At 39.1% G+C, this 25,113-nt stretch overlaps 1 protein-coding gene across 3 annotated transcripts in view; it reads left to right on the forward strand.

Moving 5' to 3' along the window:
- The window catches only part of Cfap299 (cilia and flagella associated protein 299), a 497,260-nt gene that overhangs the window by 382,501 nt on the left and 89,646 nt on the right, over positions 1-25,113 (forward strand). For all 3 annotated transcript variants that reach the window (XM_059274708.1, XM_059274710.1, XM_059274709.1), the window contains exon 4: positions 22,839-22,981. In XM_059274708.1, the coding sequence (XP_059130691.1) occupies positions 22,839-22,981 (143 nt within the window). The remainder of the gene's footprint in view (positions 1-22,838; positions 22,982-25,113) is intronic.

Below are 25,113 nucleotides of genomic sequence, written 5' to 3' on the forward strand. Positions count from 1 at the left end.
AGGAGACACCAACCCGCCACCCAAAGAGCAACATGTCAACAGACTGGTAACTCCACAACCATGTAGCTAAACATAGATTAATAGAAATGGGTTCATTTAATATGATGAAGCTAGCTAGCAAGAGACTTAAGCCATTGGCCATACAGTTTGTAATTAATATAAGCCTCTGAGTGACTATTTTGTATGTGGCTGCAGGATCGCAGGGCTGAGTGGGACCAGAGAAACTTCCGGCTACAGAAACTGAAACCTTTGTGCACAGCTGTGGACATGTCAGAGAAGCAGCAGGTGGCAACTGACTTCAGGGTGTAGACGAATTTCTAAGTGGTCTTATAAAATAAAACACATGGATCCAACTATAGAGGTGAAAGCTTTAAATAAAATATCACCACATCAGGGGATTGGCCTACCAGGATACAACACTGGTTGGTGAATCTTGGATAGGCAAGGCCCTGAGGGCTTCAGCCCCAGAATGTCTCTTACTTCTGTTATGTCTCTGCATGTTTGCCCCTGTCATTTTTCTCTGGTAAGACTGGGCATAGGGAGATCCCCACTGCCCTTAATGTGGTATGATTATCTCATGGAAATATCCCATTCTACTGGACATATTTTTACCTGTGAATTATTGTGAAAATGATTTCCTCCTCCTAAGCTGTACTGTTTAACTGAATCAATGATTTTATACAATAATAGTATTAAACAGGATTTTGATGACTAAGGGTCTTTAATAAATATAATAAGGTCTTTGATATAATAAGGGATTATGATAGAGGTTAGCTTAGTGGGAAACTAATATAGGTAAAAGCAAAATATGGTGTTGCCCCCACCCCTGGTAGAGCAGGAGCTGCAGAGGACAGAAAATAAGAACAAGGAAATGTCACACAGCTAGTTTCTATTGAGAAGCCGTATAGACCTGGCTTAGGTTAAGGATTAAGAAAAAAAGTTGAGTTCCTATGAACTTGGTTCATTGTCTCCATAGGTTTCCCCATCATGAATTTGACCCCCTTGCTCATAATCCCTCTTCCCCACATTCTTCCAATTGACTCCTGGAACTCAGCCTAGTGCTTGGTTGTAGATCTCTGCATCTGCTTCCATCAGTTACTGGATGAAGGCTCAATGGTGACAGTTAGGGTATTCACCAATCTGATTACCAGTGTAGGCCAGTTCAGGCACCCTCTCCGCTATTGCTAGTAGTCTAATCTGGGGTCATCCTTGTGGATTCCTGGGAGTTTCCCTAGAACCCCTTACCCCATAATGTCTCCCTCTATCAACATATCTCTTTCATTGCTCTCCTACTCTGTCCCTCCCCCAGCTCAACCATCCCCTTCCCTCATGTTCTCCTCCCCCATCCTCTCCCCTCTCTTGTCCCCCCTTCACCCCCAGTTTACTCATGGAGATCTCCTCTGTTTCCCTTTCCCAAGGTAATCCATGAATCCCTCTTAGGGTACTCCTTGTTTCCTAGCTTCTCTGGAGCTGTGGCTTGTAGTCTGATTATCCCTTTCTTTACATCTAGTATCAACTTATGAGTGAGTACATACTACCTTTGTCTTTCTGAGTCTGGGTTACTTCATTCAGGGTGACACTTTCTAGCTCCATACATTTGCCTGAAAATTTTATCATGTCATTTTTTTAACAGCTGAGTAATACTCCATTGTGTATATATACAGTACAAGCTCGTAGGAACTCACAAACTTTAGACGGAAAATTGTGGAACCTGCATGAGACTGGATTAGGGCCACTGCATACAGGAGACAGTTGTATAGCTTGGTCTGGTTGAGGGGCCCCTGGCGGTGGGATCAGGATCTATTCCTGGTACATGAGCTAGCTTTTGGAGCCCATTACCTATGGTGGGATGCCTTGCTCAACCTTGATGCAGTGGGGAGGGGCTTGGTCCTGCATCAACTGAATGTATCAGGCTTTGCTGAGTCCCCATGGGAGGCCTTACCCTTTTGGAGGAGGGGATGGGGAGTGGGTCAGTGGGTGAGGGAGGGAAGCTGGGGGAGAGCAGGAAGAAGGATGAGAGGGGGATCTGTGGTTGGTATGTAAAATGAATAAAAAAAATTAAATTAAAAAAATTAATGAAAAAGAAAAACAGTTGAGTCCCAGAAGCTCAACTATCCCAAGTTCTTTTAGTCTTAATGTTGAGAGATGTGTTCATGGATTTTGGTGTGCATCATAGCTGAAACAAAGCTTTAAAAGTAAGGTTAGTTTAAGAGGTTTTTGTGAATAGCTTTGAGGTGAAAATCTTGGGAAACAATCTAAAGTTTAGAAAGGCACATAGTGAGTGAGGGACTCTGAGGTCAGGGAACAGGAGCAAAGCAGCCCAGCTATTACTAGCTGATGTGCCTTTCTTGCTGGGATTGGTTGGTGATCAAAGATTGTAGCTGGAGAATTTCTCTCCAGCTCCCACCAAGCCCCGCCAGTCCCAGAGCCCACTTATAAAATAAACACACAGACTCTTACATTATTTAAGCTGCTCGGCCATTAGCTCAGGCCTATCATTGTCTAGCTCTTACTCTTATATTTAACCCATTTCTATTAATCTATATTTTGCCACGTGGCTTGTGGCTTATCGGTACCTTACATCTTCCTTGTCCTGGCGGCAGCTCCAGCCTATCTCCTGCTCTGCCTTCCTGTTTCCTCAATTCTCCTCTCTGTTAGTCCCACCTACACTTCCTGTCTGGCTATGGGCCAATCAGTGTTTATTTGTACAGAATGATATCCACAGCAAACGATGCTGATTAAGTCTTTGTACCCATTTCTACCCTCAGTTTCCTGGTATAAGAAACTGTTTACGAATGGGTAGGCACCCTGAGGATTTAAAGAAGAGCTAACTGATTCTTTTCTACATATGAAAGTTTAGATTTGTGATTCTTGTAAGATTTTCTTATAAGATTACATTTTGAGATAAATAATAAAATGATTGACTCTTTCCTTGTAACCACAAAATGCAGCCTACCCACAAAAGAACTGGTAAGAAAAAAATACCTTGCTTGCTTACACTCTGTTAATCTATAACAAGTACCTTGGGTATAAATGTATGTGGGTTCTTGGGACAACTTGGCTTTCACCTGTAATACATAAAATGTTTGATCGTGTAAGGGATATGGAAAACACGCTGTTTTTTACTTGTATCCATTGTAATCACTCACTTAAAAATAGATTGTAACCACATTATAATTTTATACTGCTTGAAAGATTTTGCTGGGATATATAAGCTATAAGGGAAAAAATAAAGTTAGTTAGAAGGAAGACATCAATATAGACAGAAGGGAAGTGTCAGAAGAACAGAGTAGAACGGGTAACAGAAAGAATAATGAAAGGAAGAAGTAAGCTTCGTCCCTCAGAAAAGCCCTTCCTTGTGTGTCTGTCTGTCCAGTAATTCACCTGCTCTGCACCTCCTCTTCAGTTTCTCTGACCTGCTGAAGGCTTGCCGTTCATCAGTACCCTAGGTGAGATCCTGACATGTTGGAGGTGTGTGTGTGTGTGTGTGTGTGTGTGTGTGTGTGTGTGTGTGTATGTGTATGTGTTTCCCTTTATTTCCAGCCCCAGAGAGTTAAGTTTTGCTCCCTCAGATAGAAAAGTCAAGTTGAATGACTAGTCTGCCAACTCCACTGGCTCCCCCTCACACCCTGAGCTGCTGGAGGCTGGTCCTCAGCAGTGGTAGTGCACTGTTGGGAAGAATACAAATGGTACTGCTGCTAAGGAAGACAGTGAGGTAGTTCCCTGAGGGAGGGAGGGAAGGAAGGAAGACCTAGCAGCAACTGGAAGTTAATTCTTCTTAGTAACATTCCTCAGCCCTGCTAAGAATCAGAACACCCATGAAAAGATAAAAACATATACAAATGTGTACTTCTCAGTGGACATGCACAGAGCTACATGTTTTTCTTAAGTTTCTCAGAGACACTAGGATTGTGAGTCACCCTGTCAGAGTTCTAGCAGTGCTTCTCAAGATGGACAACAGGACTGTGGGAGCTGGAGGGATTCGGGAGCATTCTTCAACATACAGACTCTTCAGTCATTCTCTTGCTTCTAAAATAGAATCGAGAGTCAAGCCTAGAAATGGCATTTTAACTCTCAATACACACACACACACAGACACACACACACACGCACGCACACAAAGTTGACATCCATTTACCTCTAACATTTATCTGCATTCATATTATGAGTGTACCTTAGTAAGAGGCCACACCATTGGCTCTCGAGAGTATAACACATACTCTGTATACTGTGCACATTCCATTTTTGTAGCTCATAACTTCCCATTTGAATAAATTGCTTTTACAAGCAATAGTGCTTCAATTCTCACCTTCCTCTAATTAATCAGGATGGTATATAAAAGAGAACATGAGCTCTTGAAATATCAGGACTAGGACTTGCTAATGTTATTTGAAGTAGTTTTGCATGTCATAACCATGTTATGCCATTTATAATAAATCTAGACCATGGCATGTTTACAACAGCTCCTTCTAAATAAAGCTCATTTAGAAAACATGTGTCAGGTAGTATTTTTGTGTGAGAGCAATGGACATAATGTGAATGGATTTGTATCCCTTTGATGCTCCAAAATATTTATTGTCAAATGCTCAGGGCCATTAAGTTTTAACTGGAGATGATTTCCCATGTGTCTATTAGTTAGGACTGTCCAATACTGTGATAAATGATATGCACTGCACAGCACCTGGGGATGACATCTGTCTTGTGGTATATGATGCATAACCCAGTGACATTGCTCAGAGGTGATAATTATACCCCAAGGGAGTTCTAAAATTCTAAACTGAGTCTTCTTCTTCTTCTTTTTTTAATCTATATCCTATCGTGGCACATCGGAAAACATGTTCACTGTTTAAAAAGCCATATGCAAGTTCATTTTCTAAAATGATTTGTAAGTACACTGGCATATAAAAGAAAAGCAATATACATATTCATCAGATAAAATCACTACTGTTTTAGTTTTTTAAAAGAAGTGATAAAGACTGTAGCAACTAGTTACAGAAGGGTTTTTACAGTTTTCAAAAATATTAAGATTTACTATAAATGTAAAAGTTCTAATGTTCTCATTTCCATTTCAAATGTAAATATGTTTACTTTTTTAGCCCTAAGCATTTAAGATTATTTTAGATTCATTTTTAGAATAAAACAGTTTGTTATCACAAAAGCTAAACCATACTTAGAGAATGTATTTTCTCTTGCAGAAATATTTATTGTGATAAAAGAACCACTGGTTAAATAAGTGCTTTTATCAAAAAGAGATAAAAGGTAAGAAAGTAACAAAAACAGAGAGAAGAAACAGAAGAAAAAGAAAAAACAGAAAGAAACTTGAAACTACATTAAAAATGTTTTATGATTTAAAATTTATATTTCTATGTAGGTCCAAATATAAAAAAACTAATGTTCTCATTTGAAACTTCTGTGATGGTCTCATAATTTCCCAAAGAAGTCCAGTGCATCCTTGGAGAAGTCAACACACAGTGGGAATGGGGAAGGTGCTGGAGGGAGGAAATGAGGGGATAATGTATTTATATCTTAATTTCAAAAAATAAAAAAATTCAATTAAAAAGTATTACAACTTATATGCTAAACTCAGGGCTAATCCACACTGTTGGGGTCTAGGCTTCCACTTCCACTGTCTGTATAGAGTTCGTCTCATCTGGAGACAGTGGTACTAATTTACAACTGCTTCCTCCTTCAGAGATAACCTTGAGGCTTATGCCTGTGTAATGCTCACTGAGAAACTGGCTCTACCAGTTTATAAACATTCCTTCTCAGGGTCCTCTTGAGGAAGAACTCTGTCATCAACATCATGGTGGCTGCAGCGATTTTTTTCCCCACTAGAGTATGGTTTCATCCAGGCTGTCTGTGAAGTGTTTGAAGAAGCTGAGAAACCATGATAACATTCCAGCCAGTCACCAAAAGAGAGACCGGTCAGTTGTCAGCTTCCACACTCAAGGCTGCCAGGCACAAGGGACATGTCTAACAGCTGTCAGTCAAAGGTCAAATCAGCCATGCACCTAGTAACAACTTATTTGAAGGAAAACTAACCATGAAAGGGTGCTCACAATAACGACCTATCATTAATATAAACATTTTAGCTTTATTTAACAGTGATCAAATATGTGAAGTAAAATAAGAGCTTGATCTCATGGGTACACAATCTGTTGAAAAAAGAGAGACTAGTTCTCCGTCTAGAATCATAGAAGAGACCTCCTCTCTTTTATCATTTATCATTTTTTCTTATTCTTTGAAATTTATCATCTTGAAGAATTTTATGGACCAGTTCTTGCATTTTCCCAAGACCCATCTTGTAGATCTTTCCTGAAAGCCAGGAAATGTGAAGCCTAGGCAAATACCTATAGAGAAAGTTGTGTAGACATTGATATTTTTACCCATTCTATAGTCTTCAGATTCATTGAATATGAATGGGTAGGAAATTCTTTATAGTTTTCACTGTATTCAATTTTGTCAATCTCAAAATGTCCTTTAATTTTCTTTCTACAAATCCTAAATTTAAAAAAAACTATGTATTTTAATATAGGCACTTGAGTAAGTGAGATCATTCTTTCTTTCATAAGAGCTCATTCAATGTTTACTGAGACTATACTGTACCAAGTACTGTCCTTCACATGAACAATACAATAGTAAAATAAGAGCTTGATCTCATGGGTAAACAATCTGTTGAAAAAAGAGAGACTAGTTCTCCATCTAGAATCATAGAAGAGACCTCCTCTCTTTTATCATTTATCATTTTTTCTTATTCTTTGAAATTTATCATCTTGAAGAATTTTATGGACCAGTTCTTGCATCTTCCCAAGACCCATCTTGTAGATCTTTCCTGAAAGCCAGTAACACTGTATTTTGCCTGTTTCTTCACTGTTTCATGGCTCTATAATTTTCTGACTGCTTCTCATCAGGAAGGTTACCATTTGTCTTGACACCTACAGAAAAGTGATATGCCTAGCACAGAGGAACCATGCACTAATGTTTACTGGATAAATAAGTAAAAGAACAAAATACCTTTCTCTTACTACTTTTCATATTTTAAAATGAGTAGGAGTCACTTATATGATAGAAGGCAAGAAGTAGTAATATCCTATACCAAATAAATAAATAATAAACAAATCATAATTTATTGGTAATGTTCCATGTGATATGCATTTCTTTGTATTCTTTGTATGTATTATAACTAAACTAGATATTCATGGTCCCACTTTTTAATCACATCAGAAAAACACAAATTATATTTATCTAAGGACTTAAATATACTAAGTGGTCAAGTCAGAGCCATGAATATTTATTAATTCAAGTCTTTGTTCTACCCAACCAGTATAAAAATTTTCATTTCCATATGCATGGAAAAAGTCTCCAACTAGGTTCTATAATTGTTGCTTTGACAGTAAACACATTCTCTGGGGACATGTCCTCAGTTCTGTGTGTGAAGTAGGAACCTAGTGGAGCTATGAAAGCTTATTCTGCCCCTTAACACAAGATTCTGTATAGAATAAAGGAATAGCTTAAATTATCATTTTGTTTTCCCTGTTTAATTAATTGGATCTTTTATTCAAAGTACAGGGCAAGTTCTTTTTTTCTCTAACTTGTAGATTACTGTAGTAAGTTCCTTACTTCATTCATTGGAATGAACTTTGAAAGCCTGTCATATAATTATGTTAGAGATCAGAGTAACTGTTTTCCTATGGCATTATTTAGACTTTAAAATTCTTTAGATTTAAGGGAAATCCCACTTAGATCTTTCCAACGCCTCTGAATTTGCAAATAACATTTAGTTGTTTGGGGTTTAGAAAGAACATATGCTTGGAAACCATGCTGTTTCTGAAATGAAGATAGAATTTAATGTTCATCTATATTTTATAAGAAAACTTTCAAATGAGAAAACGACAGGAGATGCTGAACCCTTCCTTGTTACAACTTTGTGGTGTTTATATGAGCACATTGCAGTGTGTTTACTTCAATAATTACTGGGAGGAAAAAACCACAGGGTATTGAGTAATTCATGATTTAATTAAGAACATCAAAATCCATACATGTCATGCCTAACTTAATCACAACATAAAAATTTAAACCTTATAAATAAAGACAGGCCTTGGAAGATGGTACATGACAAGCATGCATTTACAGCTAGAATCTCTGGGGGATAAGCCAAGGAGAGTTGGAGAGCAGCCATCTAGTGATGGTGGAAAGTCACTGGTTTCAGTACCAAAGAAAGAATGGAAACTTTAGAAAGCAGGGCAGAAGGTGAAGGACTCCAGAGAAGACTCCGTAGGACTCAGCCCCAAATAGGGAGTGTTCAGCCCCCAGTGTGGAGTGAGTGCCACTGTAGATGGGTGAAGACAAAGAACCACAGAAACAAATACTACACCCTCAGTACTAGATACTTTCAAAGATGGAGAGAGAGAGGGAAAGCCAGGGCTTGGGGGAGAGATGAGAATATGTATATGAATAAGGGACAAAGCCAGACCACAAATGTGCTATCGGAGGACAGATAGAGACAATAGGGAAAAGAGACTCAAAAATATAACCAACAGTGGACTGTTGCACTGAGCAGGTCTGCAGTCCAACTAAACAAGAATCTTGGTATCTGCATAACGTAGACTTACAAATAAAATCCTTGCTCCTCAACGTGCGGCTGGAGCTGGAGCAAGGAGTCATTTTTTTTAAAAAAAAAACTATTGCTGAATCAGCCACTGGGTGACTCTAGTTGTAAAAGTCTCTGCCTACATGACCCATTCTAGGAACCCGAGACAAATGCCAGAGGACTACATATACACTGAAATCTGCTCTGAAGAACCTTTTAGATATAAGAGGAATACTCAGCCAGAGACACAAAGTTACTATGTGATCAACATCTGTTCAGAACTACAGTTGGAAGGAGATTCACTATCTCCCTCGAAGAAAGATAAACAGTGACATGAACTCCCAGGTGCCAAAGTCCAAGGCATGCCTGTGCCTATGCAGTACCTAGAGTTAGGAAAATGCCTAAAGTAACAGAAACCCACTGCCCAACCCAAACTCTGTATCTGTGCTTGCTGGGCAAACAACACAGACATCACATAGGAAATGAGAAAACATGAAGGACCTTCTTCCATTGAAAGATACCAAGCTGTAAGAGGAGAAAATAAATAAATAAATAAATAAATAAATAAATAAATAAATAAATAAATACCCTCCCATTATACCTTTAATTTTATATGTCCCTTATTTAGTAATACCTAATGTTGTATTCCAGCTTTGTCCTGTCCTACCCCATTCTGAGACATTCTGTCACATAAGGTATGGGCTAATTTGAATCTGGGCATTTCTCTGCCTCACATGGCATTGCTTTAAGTTGCCTTTCTTCATCTTTTTCTCTTTTCACTCACCGATGCTATCTTATCTCCTCCTATTTATTTATTTCTCTCTCCTATTTTCTTTCCTTCTCCTAATTTTCCTATTGCTTTAACATGTATCAATACTCTTACTCTCATTATTTTCTGTCTATCCTAAACTTTGGTAAATAATAATAACTCAGTACACATTGCACTGTTTTGGTTTCTTAACTTCAAAGATAGTTTTAAACAGAAATACAAAAAAATAATTGTACATTTGTATCAATATACAAGAATCTATACCAATGCAAATTATTTAAAGCTGATAGTTACTAATTTAGTTTACAAGTAGATACAATAATCTACCTTATTATCCCATCCTATCTATCCTCCTTTTTTTTCTATTCTAAAAGCCTGGCTAGCTCAGTCATTAGAGCATGAGACTCTCAATCTCAGGGTTGTGGATTCGTGACATGTGTTGGGTGCCACTTGTTAAGTGAATCCACAAGAGTCTGTAAAAGGACTTCAAAAATTTATTAAAGTGTTAAATGGGGATAACACACTCACTGACACATAACAAGCAAGATGCAGCCGCCAATCCAGTTGCTGAGTCCTGGCTGAACAGAATGAATTCCTACAACACTGAAGAGCATATTCCATAGAGCTAAGACAGGGGTCTGGCTAAATGGCTCACCATTTGCCAAGCCTGGTGACCTGATCCCTGGTACCCACAGAAAGGCAGAAGAAGAAAATCTATTTTATAGAATGGCCCTGATTTCCATGTGTATGTCACGTAATGAGAAACATACACACATATCATACACATATGCACACACACACACACATACACACACACACACACACTAATGTTTTAAAATTTAAATCATGCCTAGATGGAAAATTGTCTAGCCTATAGAAAGATTAGTGGGGCTAGCTTATAGTGACAACAGAGTGGAGTGGCATTGTAATATCAAATTAAAGGGCTGTGAAATGATCTTTGTCAGGGAAACTGATATGGCCACTCCAAACACTGAGAAGTTCCTAGTAGGTCTGACAAGTCCTTGCCAGTGAGAGTACACACTCAAGGCAAGTGGAATTGTGTGGCCTCTAGCTGAGGGGCTTGCTATCAAAGATGCACTAACTCCTCATGGCTGGCAATTGAAAGAAATGAGCACTGACCAATATTTCAACTGCTCAGAACATTATGCATTTATACAGTGTTGTTGTAAGTGTGAAGAAACAAGATACTATTCCTGTCTACACCTTCTGACATTCTAGTATATGATTAAATATTCATTATTCTTAGAGATACTCAGCTATCACGAATGGCAGTTTGGTGAGTGCAAAGAATCAGGGTGGGAATGAAACATCAAAGTCTACCACAGCCAGTTTCCCATTAACCAAACATGAGCAACGATAAACAGTTGCTCTCAGTGAGACTTAGCCACCTCCTTTATAATGGAACAGGACTTCTGGGACATTGAATGGTTTTTCTTAAAACATAATGGGCAAAACCGATTGTCCTGAGGATATTCTAATTTGATGTTTTCCAATAATTCTGGAATAGCTTGTGTTCTTAATAAAGATTAAATTAAAATAAGATCATCTTAATCCCCTCTTTCCTTTGCTTCTAAGTCCGGAAGGATCTTTAGCCAACTCAAAAATCTTATGCATCATGCTAGTTAAAAAAAAAAAATCAAAACAAACCCTGAGACTAAGCATCAGATAAAAAGAGCCGACCTTCTTCCCAGAGTCTCTGTAATCCAAAGCAGGCTGGCTGTGGCTTAAAGGCCATGGGCAAATAGAACAATGTGATCTATGGCTAAAAAAAAAAAAAATTAGTTATCTTTGTTATCTGCAAAATACTTTTGTTTTTAACTGTGATAATTAAATCAAAATAACCCTGTAGTATTTACTGTGAAGGCCAAATACTTTTGTACTTTCAAGGATGTCAGCTTAAAATACCAACCAATCTGAAGTCTGCTCTGCCTCTGTCACTTGCTTTCCCAGTATCCTCACACCTGTCAAAATGATAAGCGGTTTTACAGAGACAGTGAAGATATTAGCACTACACTTCAGCAGACCACAATAAATACCATCTAGTTCATATTTTGATTGTGATACATTAAATGTCAAATATATTAATTTTTCATGAAAATAATTCTTTTTATGATTACTATAGATGGCAAAACAAGTCATTATTGGATGTTTTCAATTTTGTGGAGTTAAGCTAATAAATTTAATAAGCCTATACAATAAGGGTTTTCATAAAAATATCTCATTACAACTCACACCAGCTCAGTATGGCATACAGAATCTCCTTGCATCGAGTTCTAGAGGAAGACTAGCTTTCCTTCCAAGACCTCGGTCTCTTTTTGGGGGTTTCCTAGAGACTCTAAGGTCTTGGTACCTTAGAAAGCAAATGAACACTGTGGGGTCCCTGTGTGAAGCAGAGCTGTGGTGTCAAGGTGTGAAGCAGAGCTGGAGCTCACGATGGAAAGCAGAGCTGGGGCTCACAGTGTGAAGTGGAGCTGGTGCTTTTGGTACTTGGGTGTATTCGAGTATTCGGGATAGGAGTTAGTACAGAGTGCCAAGAAAGTAAATCATAAACCATTTGTTCCTTTGGGAATGTTGTTAAACTATAAATGGAGGTAACCACAAATAGAAGCCCAGGTTTACATAAGCATTTTACCTTCCATTTTCTTATTTTAGCTGCAGTATTCTCCAGTGGCATATATAAGGAAGAAATTGCTGGGGTCTATTTCACAGAGAGAAAACACAGCAGTGGCTGACATGGCTGGGCTGCTCAGGAAGGCTTGAAAGACAGGGAAGCAAATGTGACCTTCCTAGCACCTGGAATTTTCTGTTAAGTTAGGTATGAGACATTAGAATCTCAAATCATCAAACGCAGATTGCAGAATAGGACAGATGACAGCAGGCAATGCAGGAAGGTGACGCCTCTCGTCGGTGCTCATGTACTCACCTCCTGCACGCGTGATTGCCACCTTCTTTAGAAACAGCGATTCCAAAGAGAGGCTTCAAGTTAAGTGCCTTGAAATCTAAAGCTTGTGCTCGAGTACCTGGGTCAACTCAGTGAAACTGTTCAAGTCCTTGGAAGAGGAAAAATGTGCCAGGTGGGGCTAAGGCCTTGAATCCCAGCACTCAGGGAAGCAGAGGTCAGTGGATCTCTGTGAGTTCCAGGACAGCCAGAACTAGACACCCTGTCTCAAAAAAAAGAAAAAGACAAGAGGGAAACATTTCCCAGTTGATGTCCAATAGGGAAGCTAAGAGGGGGCCAGATAGATATTCTGATGCTGGCTCTGAATATGAAGGAAAACCTCCATGAGCCAAGGCATGTGGGCAACCTCAAGAAACTAGACAAGGGAGGAAAGGCGCTATTTCCTCCAGGAGCCTGTAGGCAGGAATTGGACCATGGCATTTTGATTTTAATGTAGTAAGACCCATGCCAGGTTTCTGACTTACAAAATCACAGGTCATAAATCACACTATTGTTAAGTTGACAATTTCATGTCAATCCATTAAACTCAAGCAGGAAACAGTGGAGTGAGAAATTTAAGTCACTTGCATATATATCTTAGAGTTAGTCACATATTCATTGTAGCCAAGTGGTATAAATATTGAATAGTATAACTAATTATACATAAAAGCCAATGTGTAGTTAGGACATCAGGCTTAGCATAAACTGCTTTGCCAACTTCAGAATTATAATAGATGAGCAACTAGGTAAATAGGCTTATCAACTGAGAAATCTCTCAGAACTACAGACATAAAGGAACCAAGCAGCAAGAAGGAGAAAAACATGAGCAGGTGCTGTCACAGCCACATGAAGACACACAGAAAGTGCTCCTCCCTCTGTCTGTCTAAATGTCATTCACAAAAAAAGGGTTGTATTTTGACTCACTGAAAAACAAAGATCATTGTATTAAAAAAAAAAAGCTGAGGCTGGGCTGAGGCTGGTATATATACTTTCCAATGGGGAGGAGGGAAGTATTCATGGTTCTGATTGTTGCCAACCTCAAAAACAAATCCAAGTGCTAACTGGTTTACCTGTTTCTAACTTCCCTTTGCCATTCCTACAAGGGTGCCCCTGAAGCAAGAATAAAGACAGTCTCATTACTTTGAGATGCTTCCTATCATTATATGTACAAAGACTTTACAATGTATGGAGCCATTCACAGATCCCAGCAGCTAGAAGATGCTGGTTTTGGGGAACACCTTTAGCCCACTTGTAGTTCAAAGCGTGGAGAGATCTGAGTCTGCCTGTCACTGAGATCTCTGAAATCCTTCTCTGTAGAGGCTGAAAATCTCTACTTCATCCAAGAACTAATGACAAGGGGCACCGGGTTTCCTGTTCCAAGTCAGCACTGAGACACAAGCCCCCTTAAAAGAAGGCTGTGTGTCTCAGGATGCTCCCGAACAGGAGAATCACTAACGCCCCGACCTGCCTGAAGACTTTGGGTTACTGTCCACATCAACTGAGTCAAGAGCTCTGGGGTAGGCCACAGAAGTTTGAACATAAAAAATGCCTCCATGGCAAATGCTGTTTGGTTCTGTTTTTCAACTAATCAAAGCAGAGTGGGCATCATCAGCTTGTGGAAGTGCCCCCAATGCCATGGTCTTCTCAAATTAGAGCCCAATTCTCCATTGCTTTAAGCAGGTAAATTTCTCAAGATTTCACAAAAAAAGAAAAAAATTGTTTCCCTCATTTCCCAATTGGCTTTTACTCTGTCACAATTGAAAAGATGTTGGGGGTATAATCAGTGCCATGCTTTCTTTCTCTCTTTGTGCTAAAATTCAGCAACCTAGAACACAATCAAATACTCCACCCTAGGAATTCCATAAATTCATTCATTTAGCAGGTATTTACTAAAAAATCATAAAATTCTTCATTTTATGGGCCCTACAATCCAAGGAGAATAAAGGAAAGCGTCAAAGCTAAGGAAGTAAATACCAGCTAGATGGAGCTGTGACGGAGACCAGCATATGGCAAAGTGACAGAGACTAAAATATATTTGTTATTTTCGTTAGAATGATGTGATAGATCAAACTTGAAAAACTCAAAAAAAAAGACTATTTTTGTCTGAGAAAATACCACACAAAAGGGCACACCAAATCAGGCCTGGTCGTGCTTGCCTGCATTTCTAGCAGTCAGAGCCTAAGGAAGGGCTGGATCATGATTATTATTATTATTTGGGTTTTTTGTTTGTTTGTTTTTCAAGACATGGTTTCTCTGTGTAGTTTTGGTGCCAATCCTGGGTCTTGCTCTGAAGACCAGGTTGGCCTCGAACTCACAGCGATCCTCCTGGCTCTGCCTCCCAAGTGCTGGGATTAAAGGTGTGCACCACCACTGCACGGCCTGGATCATGAATTTAAGGCAAACTTGGATTACACAATGGGTTCTAAGCTAGTCTAGGATATACATAGAAACAAGCAAAAAAATATATACACAAAAGCAGCAGTAGGATTATTTCTCCAATGGCTAGTCACGTTGAGTGCTAGAAAGAGGTTTAGGGGTGATGGAGGAGTCACTTATGCAAGTCTAGTACGTGTGCCAAGGTAGAGGCAGAACTTACCAACAGATTAGGATAGGTGTGGGGTGTGATGAGAAGTAATAGATCAAAGCACCTGGCTTTGGGCTAAAACAATTAGGTATAGGTATAGAGAAGAAAGGTTTGACCAAGATCAGGTGAAATAGGAGACAGAGTCTTGTGGAGGGTGACATGAGACATGTGTGTCAACTCTAAGAGGTGAACGCCAAGTATGAAGAGCATGGAAGAGTAAGAGCTCGTCCTTAAAGCCGTGACTCTGGCTAAGATCAGTCAATGGATGAATCAAGACACAGAAAAGGAGAGAACCCAAGCCTTGGGGACTCCAACACTTCTGGATTACGAGGAACAGGAGAAACCAATAAAGAAGAAGAAAGGGATAAAGCATGCTCGTGGGGACCTGGGAGGACACCAAAACATGTGAGCAACGTGTCTCACAAAGGGGTGGGGCTAACAGTTAAATCAAATGCCATGGAAATTGAGTCAAGTGAACATTGAGAATTGACTGTCATGATGATTTTTAAAGAAAGGATAAATGTTGTTAGAACCATTTTAGTAAAATTGTCAAAAAAAAGATTGTTTTTTATGACTAAAAAATATGAATTTCCTGTAAAGAGAAAAAGATATCTGGGACCATAATTTACTGTTTCTCTTTAAAACAGTAGCTATTATAGAATCTTATATAAAAGACCACATAGAAGAAAAAAAACTACAATTCAAGAGAAACAAGTAAAGAAATGTGGCCAACTAGTAAAAAGCTGAGGCAAACATATATAGGAAGCCTATATATTTCAGTTTTTATACTCTTGTGGAAGGAAGAACACAGAGCTAGGTGATTTTGGAGGAGGACAATGAGGTGATTCTGACTTCTCTTAGGAAAAAAAATAACAAGAAAATGCATCGCAAAAAGTTTAATGAGAGAAAACATAAATTTTGAGCTAAAAAAGACACAATAAATGTATTATGGCCAATTATTATACAAGGGTTATGAGGTCTACTCAAGTTAATGATTATTAACCTTCACTGAAACTAATAATAATATTTTTCCCATATTTATCTTAATTATTCTGTGTAAAAACAGAATAAAGGGGAAGTACAGTTGAAAAAGTATTGAATCTTTCAATGAGTATTCAGGATTGCTCAGTGTATTTGAAATGCTCTGCACATGCAACTTGCTGTGGCACTGTGGTGTCCACACTGAGTGAAGAGAAACAGCACATAGAATGATTCATGGTGAAACAGTGGCCTGATGGATGAGTTCCCCAACGTGCTGAAAGAATTCTTGGTTTGGAGTCTCTAGAGTATGCAAACTAGAAATCAAGGAGCTGGAAGGCTTAATGTGGTATGATTACTAACAAGATTTTGGAAGTGCATGCTTTTAAGAAAGAGTAGGTACTCATAAAAGTTGTCCTGTTGAAAAACACTTATAATATACATATACCTATGTGTATGCATTCCTTTCACCCACCAATCCTTGTACCAATGATATTTGATTTTATATTCTAACTTCACTCTTTGCAATAAAGCAAAATCTACTATTTATTCATTCTTTTCATAATTGTCTTTTTGCTCATAGTCATTTATTATATTTCTGTTGTGTGTATTGTATACATGTATGTGTGTATGTCTATTGCATTTGGGGCATGTGTGTGCAGGTGTGTGTGTGTGTGTGTGTGTGTGTGTGTGTGTGTGTGTGTGTTGATATTGGGTGTTTTCATCAATTGCTCCTTACTTTATATACTGAGGCGCATCTTTTATTTGAATATGACAGAGCTCACTGATTTGTCATGTCTTGGCTAGCCAGCTTGCCCAAGGAAACTGCCTCTGCCTCAGGAGCACTAAGACTGTGCAGGGCCTGCCTCACTTGCCTGGAATGTATATGGCCACAGAGGACCCAAACTCTTGTCTTCAGCCTTGTACAATAAGAACTTGACTCACTGAGCTATCTCCCCAGGCCTGTAAATGTTTACTCTTCAAAGCAATACTTTAAGTAATCAAAAATACTTCAATGGTATTGAGCTTAGAACTTCAATGTTCATTTTAGAGTAACTTTTCCTTTGCAGTATCATCTCGGTTTAGCTTTTGAAACATTACTTTAGACAAGTCTTTTCATGAAAATATTTGGAGAAATCTTAGTCTTAGTGAAAACCATAGTGGGCATGAAGGTTGTATGTGCAATAAATAGCTAATGCTTCTTACTTGGGGAACTAAAACTTACTTTTGCATAGACATTTGGGTTGGATCAACACATGGTGACCTCCACTGAAGGGTCTTCAGTTTATAATTTAGATTTTAAAAGTAAATCTCAGTTTACATATAAATTTGACCATCTCATTTTTTTATTTCTAGCATTTGGAGTTTATATAAGTAAAAAATCCTTATGTATTTTTGCATGTTATTTTCATTCACTCAAACCTCCAGACCATTTTGAATTCTATTGGTGAGGGCAAGTGGTCTTAAAGTATTATTTTCCTCACAGGTACTTCAAAAAACACAAACATAAGAACTTTTTGAATATGGACACATCTTACAGACCAAAATGGAAAACTAACATCAACGATTTCCCTTGGAAAGCAAACCTTCAATTGTTGCAAACGAACAAGTGAGCTGTATGTGACACTCTCAGTGGATTACACTCCTTGCAAAAATGGCCGCAGTGCTGCAGCCTCTCCCCTTGCAGTGCCCCTCAGCAGCATTCCCGCCAAGAGGGGATGAAGTCACTCTCCCTGCCTCTGAAATCTGGACTAGACTGTGAGCTGCTTTGGCCAACTGGATATGGAAAACAGTGTGGTCCTTCTGAGCCTGCTCGCAAGAGGGAAGAGGAAGAGCTATTACCAACAGCCCCAAGATGTGTGTGAATAATGAGACTATACACAGCCATCCAAGTCAGTCAAAGAACATAGAATTAAAAAAACAGTTATCAACACAGAAATGTCACACAGTAATCTGTTTCGAAGAAATTTATTCTGTCATTCCTTTTAAAATGTTGAAAAGCAGTGCTGATCCCCAAAGAACTATGACTGCATCAGCAAAAGTCATTTCTCTTTTGAGTTGAAGAAAATATTCCCTTCAACTAATGATTCATTAGCACATTCCTCAGTCGTAAAATCCCAGAGGAACATTTCTACGTTCTTCTGTGTGAGGCAGCGGTCGTCCCCGAAGGGTAGCACAGACACTCCACGCTGGTCATCAGCTCTGAAGTCCTGCTGGAGTGTCAGCCCTGAAGTGTGCGGCTAAGCTTGCCTTTGTGTTCTGCTCCGTTTCTGTGACTCTGGCTCCCCTGGCCTCTCAGTCCCATTTCGCTGTATCAGGTTCATATCTCCTCATTAGTAGTTGGCAGGAGAAACTAGGCAACACATGTTCCCGGCTTATAACAAGTTTATGAGATTGTATTTTAATCCACTTCTGGGAAAAGACAAGCAGCCAAAGATCTACATGATACATGAACAGACTAAATTTTACTTTAATTCATCTTTTTCCAATATACAAAATGCCAGGAGGATCTAAGTGTTCGCTCTGGGAGTCTTTTCATTTAACACCTGTTTGCTTTTGAGGTTACAGACTGTCACTGACACCTCAGACCCTGCACTCCCATTTCTGTGTCTCAAACCCCACTTCTGTATCAGGAATGAACATACGCAGATACTTTTCAATGGCTTGTCACACTGGAAATACAGACAGAGAGACCTATCTCCTGCTTTATGTTAGTGGTTAATTAAAAACCAGTCTTCTCTGACTAGGTGGCTAGGAAATTCAGGTCATTGTGTACAGCTTCAAAAGTGTCATTTAACCTCCATGCATTTGTGGTTCTACTTTGGCCAATTCTAGAAAGAATTAAGAGTTCTAATGAAAATGTACATTTTGAATTTTTTTTATATAAATGTAACATCATGTAATAGAGCCCTTTACTATGAAAAGTATAGCTTTTAGATATCTTTTGGGAAATTAACTATGATTTTAAAAAATTGTATTAAAAAACTGGGTGCTGATGGCCCATGCCTTTAATCCCAGCACTCGGGAGGCAGAGGCAGGTGCTTCTCTGTGAGTTCAAGACCACCCTGGTATATAAAATGAGTTCCAGGACAGCCAGAGCTGTCACACAGAGAACCCCCATCTTGAAAAACCAAAAAAATAAAATGGTATTAGAGTGAAAAGATGTTTATTTATTGATGATTTCATTTCTATGAAAATGCAGAAAAGGTAATTGCATTCAAGACTTCCTGAGGCTGGTGGGATGGGGATGTTAGTGAATTGTCCCACAGGATCTCCTTGGTGTCATGGAAATGACCCAAACTTGGACTGTTATCCACAATGTTGTGAATTTGCTGAAATAAATGATTGAGTTATGCACTTACAATTTAGGATGAATTTGATGTTATGTAAACTGTGCCCTCAATACCACTGGAATAAGAGTGAGGAGCAACACAAGCAGAGGGACCTAAACAGTTGTTCTTAAACAATACAAGGCTCAGAACAACAAAGCTGTCCATTACCGAGCTGTGCCACACTCGGGCAGAAGAAGCCTGTGAGCCCAAGGGGGCTCGCATGTCCTATTCTGGCTATTTAAGAGCCGGAATCACAGCTTCATCTTCAACTGGGTCTGTTCTATGCATGTATAGCAATGCTGAAGACATAGTTATATCTAAATTTCAAAATGTGTTCAATTTTTCCCTGAGAAGGACTAAATTTAGCAGAAGAAATGAGGCATGCACTGTTACCTCAGCCACGCACATCTAGGGAAGGGAGGCTGGTGTGATGAGTCCGTTTCCTCACCTTTAAGATGCTAACAAAAGTAACACGGTCTCAACACAGTGGCCACAGAAACAGAAACAGTCAGAAAACCAACAGGTAGGGAGGACTGATTTAGTGTGTTACTGCGGGCTAGGCACTGTTGAGTGCTCAGCAAAATAGGCTTGTTTAATTTAAACACCAGCTTTTGAGGCAAGGGCTAACTCATTTTAGTATAAAGGAGACTAATACAAGGTGTAACTTACCAGAGTCGCACTGCAAGTCGATGGCAGAGCCGGCACCTGAAATCAGATCTGTCTGTGCATTATACACCCAGTAAGAAGAACATGGACACCACAGGAAGCCAACCCAAGTCTAACTTTAGGTGTCTTATGCTGTCTGCGCATACATGGATGCTTAGTGCCCACATTGATAAAACAAGGGTCATACTGTTACCTGTACATTATTCAATCTTTATTATTTTTCAATTAGCATGCAGATTAATGAGCTTCACATTTATTACAGCACATTTGCTCAAGCTTTGCCCTTGCTGGTCCTGCTTCCCTTCTCCCCTCCCTGTCCTTGCCCAGCTCTTGCTGGCCACTTCCCTTCCCATTAACCCTCTTCTTAACTCTTGTCACATGCATTCTGTTCCCTTCCTCTCCTTCCCTCGGGGTCTCTTTGTTCCCTGCCATATTTCCCTTCCCAGCTCCATGACCTACATCCAAACCCACCTTCTACAACTTTTAGAGGATTATATAAGATAAGGAGTCCAAAACCCCCAGTACTAGGCCTCTGAATGAGAACAAGTGTTTTTGTAGTAGGAGTCGCTGCTGCGCTTTCAACCTTATTATTCCCCAGAATTATCATGAGGCAAGATGTGAACAACGAGCTTCGGCTCCGACAGGCTGGAGGTCATGACTCAGGTGCCTGCAGGACAGAGCTGGCTCAGGGCTCTGCTGTCCTCTTTGGGTCTTTCCATTTTAAGTACAACCTCATTTTCTTGCCAATGTATTTCAGAAGTTATGTTTTTGATTTGACCTAGAAATTTTATTTGCTTTCACCACAAAAAAAATGGATAATATATCTAGTCTGTCATTCTACTGGCAAAATATTTCTCAGTGGGAGAAAGACACACATGTACCCACACAAACACACATGGGGGGGTTAGGGAGAGGGAGTAAGGAGAGAGAGAGAGAGAGAGAGAGAGAGAGAGAGAGAGAGAGAGAGAGAGAGAGAGAGAGAGAGAGGAGAGATTTTTCTTTTTGTGGTATAGAGGTTCATTCTGAAAATAGAAGGCTTCATTAGAACGTCTTTCTCCTCTTATGTCCAGTATGACTGACCTACCCTCAGGATTGTGCTGCAGGTGAAGACAGGCTCAGTACCTCTAGGAATGCTAATGACACACTAGAAGTTGTCGCTCGTGGCCCTGTTTAAGGAGCAGCTACAAATCAAGCTATTGGTTGAGTAGCATGAGAGTCTCAGAAAGTCTGTTTGGGTTGATGTCAATTTAAAATTTATGCTGCAAAAAATGAAAATAACACCCATCATAAAGAAATCTGTACTACTCACCACCAGGCTCCGTGGAGGATCTCAAAGGACTAGTGGGTTGAAATAATGTCAAGTTGCACACAGGAATAGCAGCAAGTGTTAGGTCATCCTGATGTATCAATGGAGTGTGAGATTAATTTTTCAGATACTTCCTCTATTTTTGTAGCAAGAACCTGCTGCATAATCCTCCTTGGCACAGTGATTTCAGTACCCAGCAGCCAAACAACCAGAACAGGCAGGCAAGGTAACCTCTCAGCAGAATCACAACTGTTAGAAACGCGGCTCTGCTCAGTCATTCTGCAGCTGGGATATTGTTAGTAACGTCTTTTCTTAGATTCAATGGGAAAATGTCCCTCCAATTTTCTAGCTTTGTTCTTTGGGAATCTCTGATACCTAAGGTCAACTATGTTGGTTTATTGCCACAGAGGCCCAACAAGTGGCAGCCCAGTGATGGCTGAATAGTTTCCTGGTCTTATCCAACTAGTGAACTTTGCCACAGAATTCTGCTACTTCGTCTCACTTTACAAACAAATGCATATGTTTCGAGTTAGAACATTTTATATATATATATATATATATATATATATATATATATATATATATATATATAATTTTTATATCAGCTTTGTCTTAAAACTCGAGCAGAATGCTTATGGATCTTAAGGGTGAAAGTTACAATCCAACCATGCCCACTGGTCTATTTATGCTTTAGGCCTTTGTGCCACAGATTCTCTTTGCTCACTGGGCTTCACCTGCTCCTTCCCATGGCTTGCTTCCATCACTGAAGTCCTTCATTTAAAGTCTGTGTCTTCAGGCCTTTTCTCATTCCCTAAATGAGCCTACCCTGTACATCATTGTGTTGACACTCATCTTTAGCTCTACTGTGCTTTTCATTCACTGGTACTTCTCTGGCTTTCAATTTTCATTGTCTGTTGTCCAGATGTCTCTCATCACCAAAACGTAAGTTTGGAGGTTCTGGACTCTAACATTCCTGCCATTTACTCAATTCTTTTACCATGAGAAATTATGAACACATAGAACGTGGTCAGTAGATTTGTGAAGAATCAATATGGATGAGAATTGTGTTAAAGAGTGCAACTTATTCTTTAAGTTTAATATACTTGATTTTGTAAAATAAATTTTTGATTGTCATGATACTAAGAACCTATTTATATAGCTCTAATATCCGATATGTAGAGGTTCATTTGGAGGAAGAAATAGTGGTTAGAAATACAAGCCTGGAGTTGAATGACAGCTGGTATTGAATGAGTTGAATGATAGCTGGGAGACCTGAGAAACTCAGCCTCTCTCTGTATCTCAGTTTTCTGATAAACAGATGACCATAAAGAAGATAATGAGACTGAGAAGTAAGTAAATAAATCCATGTATTTTTAATACTTAAAATAAAGTTTTCTTAGGAATGCTGGCCTGAATTGTTTATAATGTGCTGCAGAGTTACTGTGGATGTGCCATCTGCATCTAAGGCTTCTTGCTTCTCCGGATCCTGCGAGGGAGAAATAATACTGTCTTACCTGAGAGAGTCATAAGGGTGAAACATACAGCCCTTGAAATGAACATGTGCAATGCTTCCTAGCCACAGCTTCTGTTCTGCTGAGCTAAAGCACTCAAGTGACCTTATTCCTATTCCTTTCCTGTTCTTTGTTCCCACCAGACTGTGATCTTCATTCGTGACAAAAATTCTCATGGGCAAGAAGTGTCAGGATATATTGATTATGCCCACAGACTAAAAACTGAAGATTTTGAAGTTTACTTTACTGGAAAAAGAAGACTCCTTCCAAGGCCCACGGATATGAGGTAAATTGTACACAATTCTTACACCTCAGGGACAAAGACATAGAATTATTGTATATTGCATGTTGAGCCTTGTATGATAATGCACAAAGGACAAGAATGTGAGCCTGGCTATGGAAAGCTGTCCATGTCATGAATCATCTGGGAACTGCAAACCAGAACCACAGAAAGATACCACTTCACTCCAGCAAAATCCAGTTATGTCGTGAATGCTGAGGAGAATGTGGAAAGAAAGGGAGCCCTCACACAGTTAGTGGGAATGTAAATTAGTGCATCCATTAGGGAAAATTGTATAAATGTTCCTTTAAAAACTAAAACTAGAGCTCCAGTGTGACCCATCAATCTTTCCAAAGGTAATGGAATCCATATAAAGAGACATCCATACACCCAAGTTTACTGTAGCACTATTCACAATAATAACCCAGTGGTGAAAACAACCTAAGCATCCCTCAATAGATGAATGGATTTTTTAAAAAAATATTGTACATAAATCCAGTGGAATACTGTACAGTCATAAAAAATATAAAATCCTTTCATGGTGTTACTCCTATGGTATCTAAACAAGTTGATCTCATACATGTTGGGAACAAAGTATTGGCTACCCTAGGCTATGAAAGGGCAGGGCAATCTGAGGAAAAGTTGATGCATGGGCAGTAAGCTATGGTTAGAAAAATGTAAAAAGTATTATGTGGTATAGTACAGTATGATAACCAAAGATAAAATAATATGATGCATCTTACAGGACACTAGAAGAAAGGATTTTAGTACTTCTCATCATAGAGTAAGGATAGAAGTTCAAGAAGACAAGTGAGAGGTAACACAATTTGTACATTATACATGCATGCATGGACTGAAATATCACAAGCCACCCCATTAATAGGGACACTCTAGTGTTATAAGATAGACGAGAGCAAGTTTAATCAATCAAATAAGAAAAATAAAAGTAAAATCCAAGCTTTGTCTCAGACCTCTTCCCTACCAATGCCCTTATAACCAGTGGCACCCTAGTCCCCGTCACCTTAACAGATTTGCTCATGTTACAAGAAAAACCAATACAGACTTTCACTTGCAAACACTGCTGTCCGGATCTGCGATTAACAACACTTATGACCTTATCATACTTAACTGAATATTCTATATTATATTATAGAACATCAAACCTGATGAGTGCCTATTTATACTTCATTGATTAAATCAAACAATTACAGATGGTGTATCTAGTCAGAACAACCAAGAAAAGGGTTGGCTCCCCTGTCTAGTGCCCCCTTACTTTATAACAGCCGCTCCGTGCTGCTGGCTCCTCTGCCTAGTGCCCCCTTACTTTATAACAGGCACTCTGTGCTGCTGGCTTCTTAGTGAACCATTCTGTCACCATCTGATTCCCTGATCATTCTCACATTGTTGTTATCCACTTTCCTATTTCCTATACAATCACTTGAATGACGACCATTTCAGTATTTTTCTTCCAGAACTTTTGATATGAGATGCTCTGTATTTCCTATTGCCCAATTTTAGATCTTTTGAAGTTGATCAGTAGATTTAGGTTGTATTGATCTAATCATTCATGGTAAATTCCTCCATAATGTTTGACCCTAAGATTTTAATGTCCACTAATGAAGGTTATCTAAATACTCTTGTTATATTGTTAGCATTCTTTATTCGTTTATTTTTGAGATTATAATATAATTACATCATTTCTTCCTTCCCTCTCCCTCCTTTCCAGTTCACATCTTCTTTTTTCAATAATTGTTGTTACACACATATATGCACACATGTATTTTATTTATATATTATGTACATATATGTATACATATATATTCCTAAATATAACCTGCTCAGTCTGAATAATTTACTTGTGTATATCCATTCAGGGCTGACCACTTGGTATTGGATAACCAATTGGTGTGCCCTTCCCTGGGAAAGGCTATTTATTCCATTCTCAGTATTCCTTATTTGCCTGTAGTTCTTTGTCTGGAGTTGAAGTCTCGGGGCCTTTCTCCTATCCAGTGTGGCATGTCTATTGGTGTTGTCCTTGTTAAGCTAGTGTTTAGGCAGTCTTGCTGGTGAGGCTGTGGTTGTAGCTTCTGACATTCACAGGAGACAGAATCTTATAGCAAATTTCCAGATCTTCTGGG

Source organism: Peromyscus eremicus, chromosome 10 (genome assembly GCF_949786415.1).
Source record: "Peromyscus eremicus chromosome 10, PerEre_H2_v1, whole genome shotgun sequence".
NCBI classification, from domain to species: domain Eukaryota; kingdom Metazoa; phylum Chordata; class Mammalia; order Rodentia; family Cricetidae; genus Peromyscus; species Peromyscus eremicus.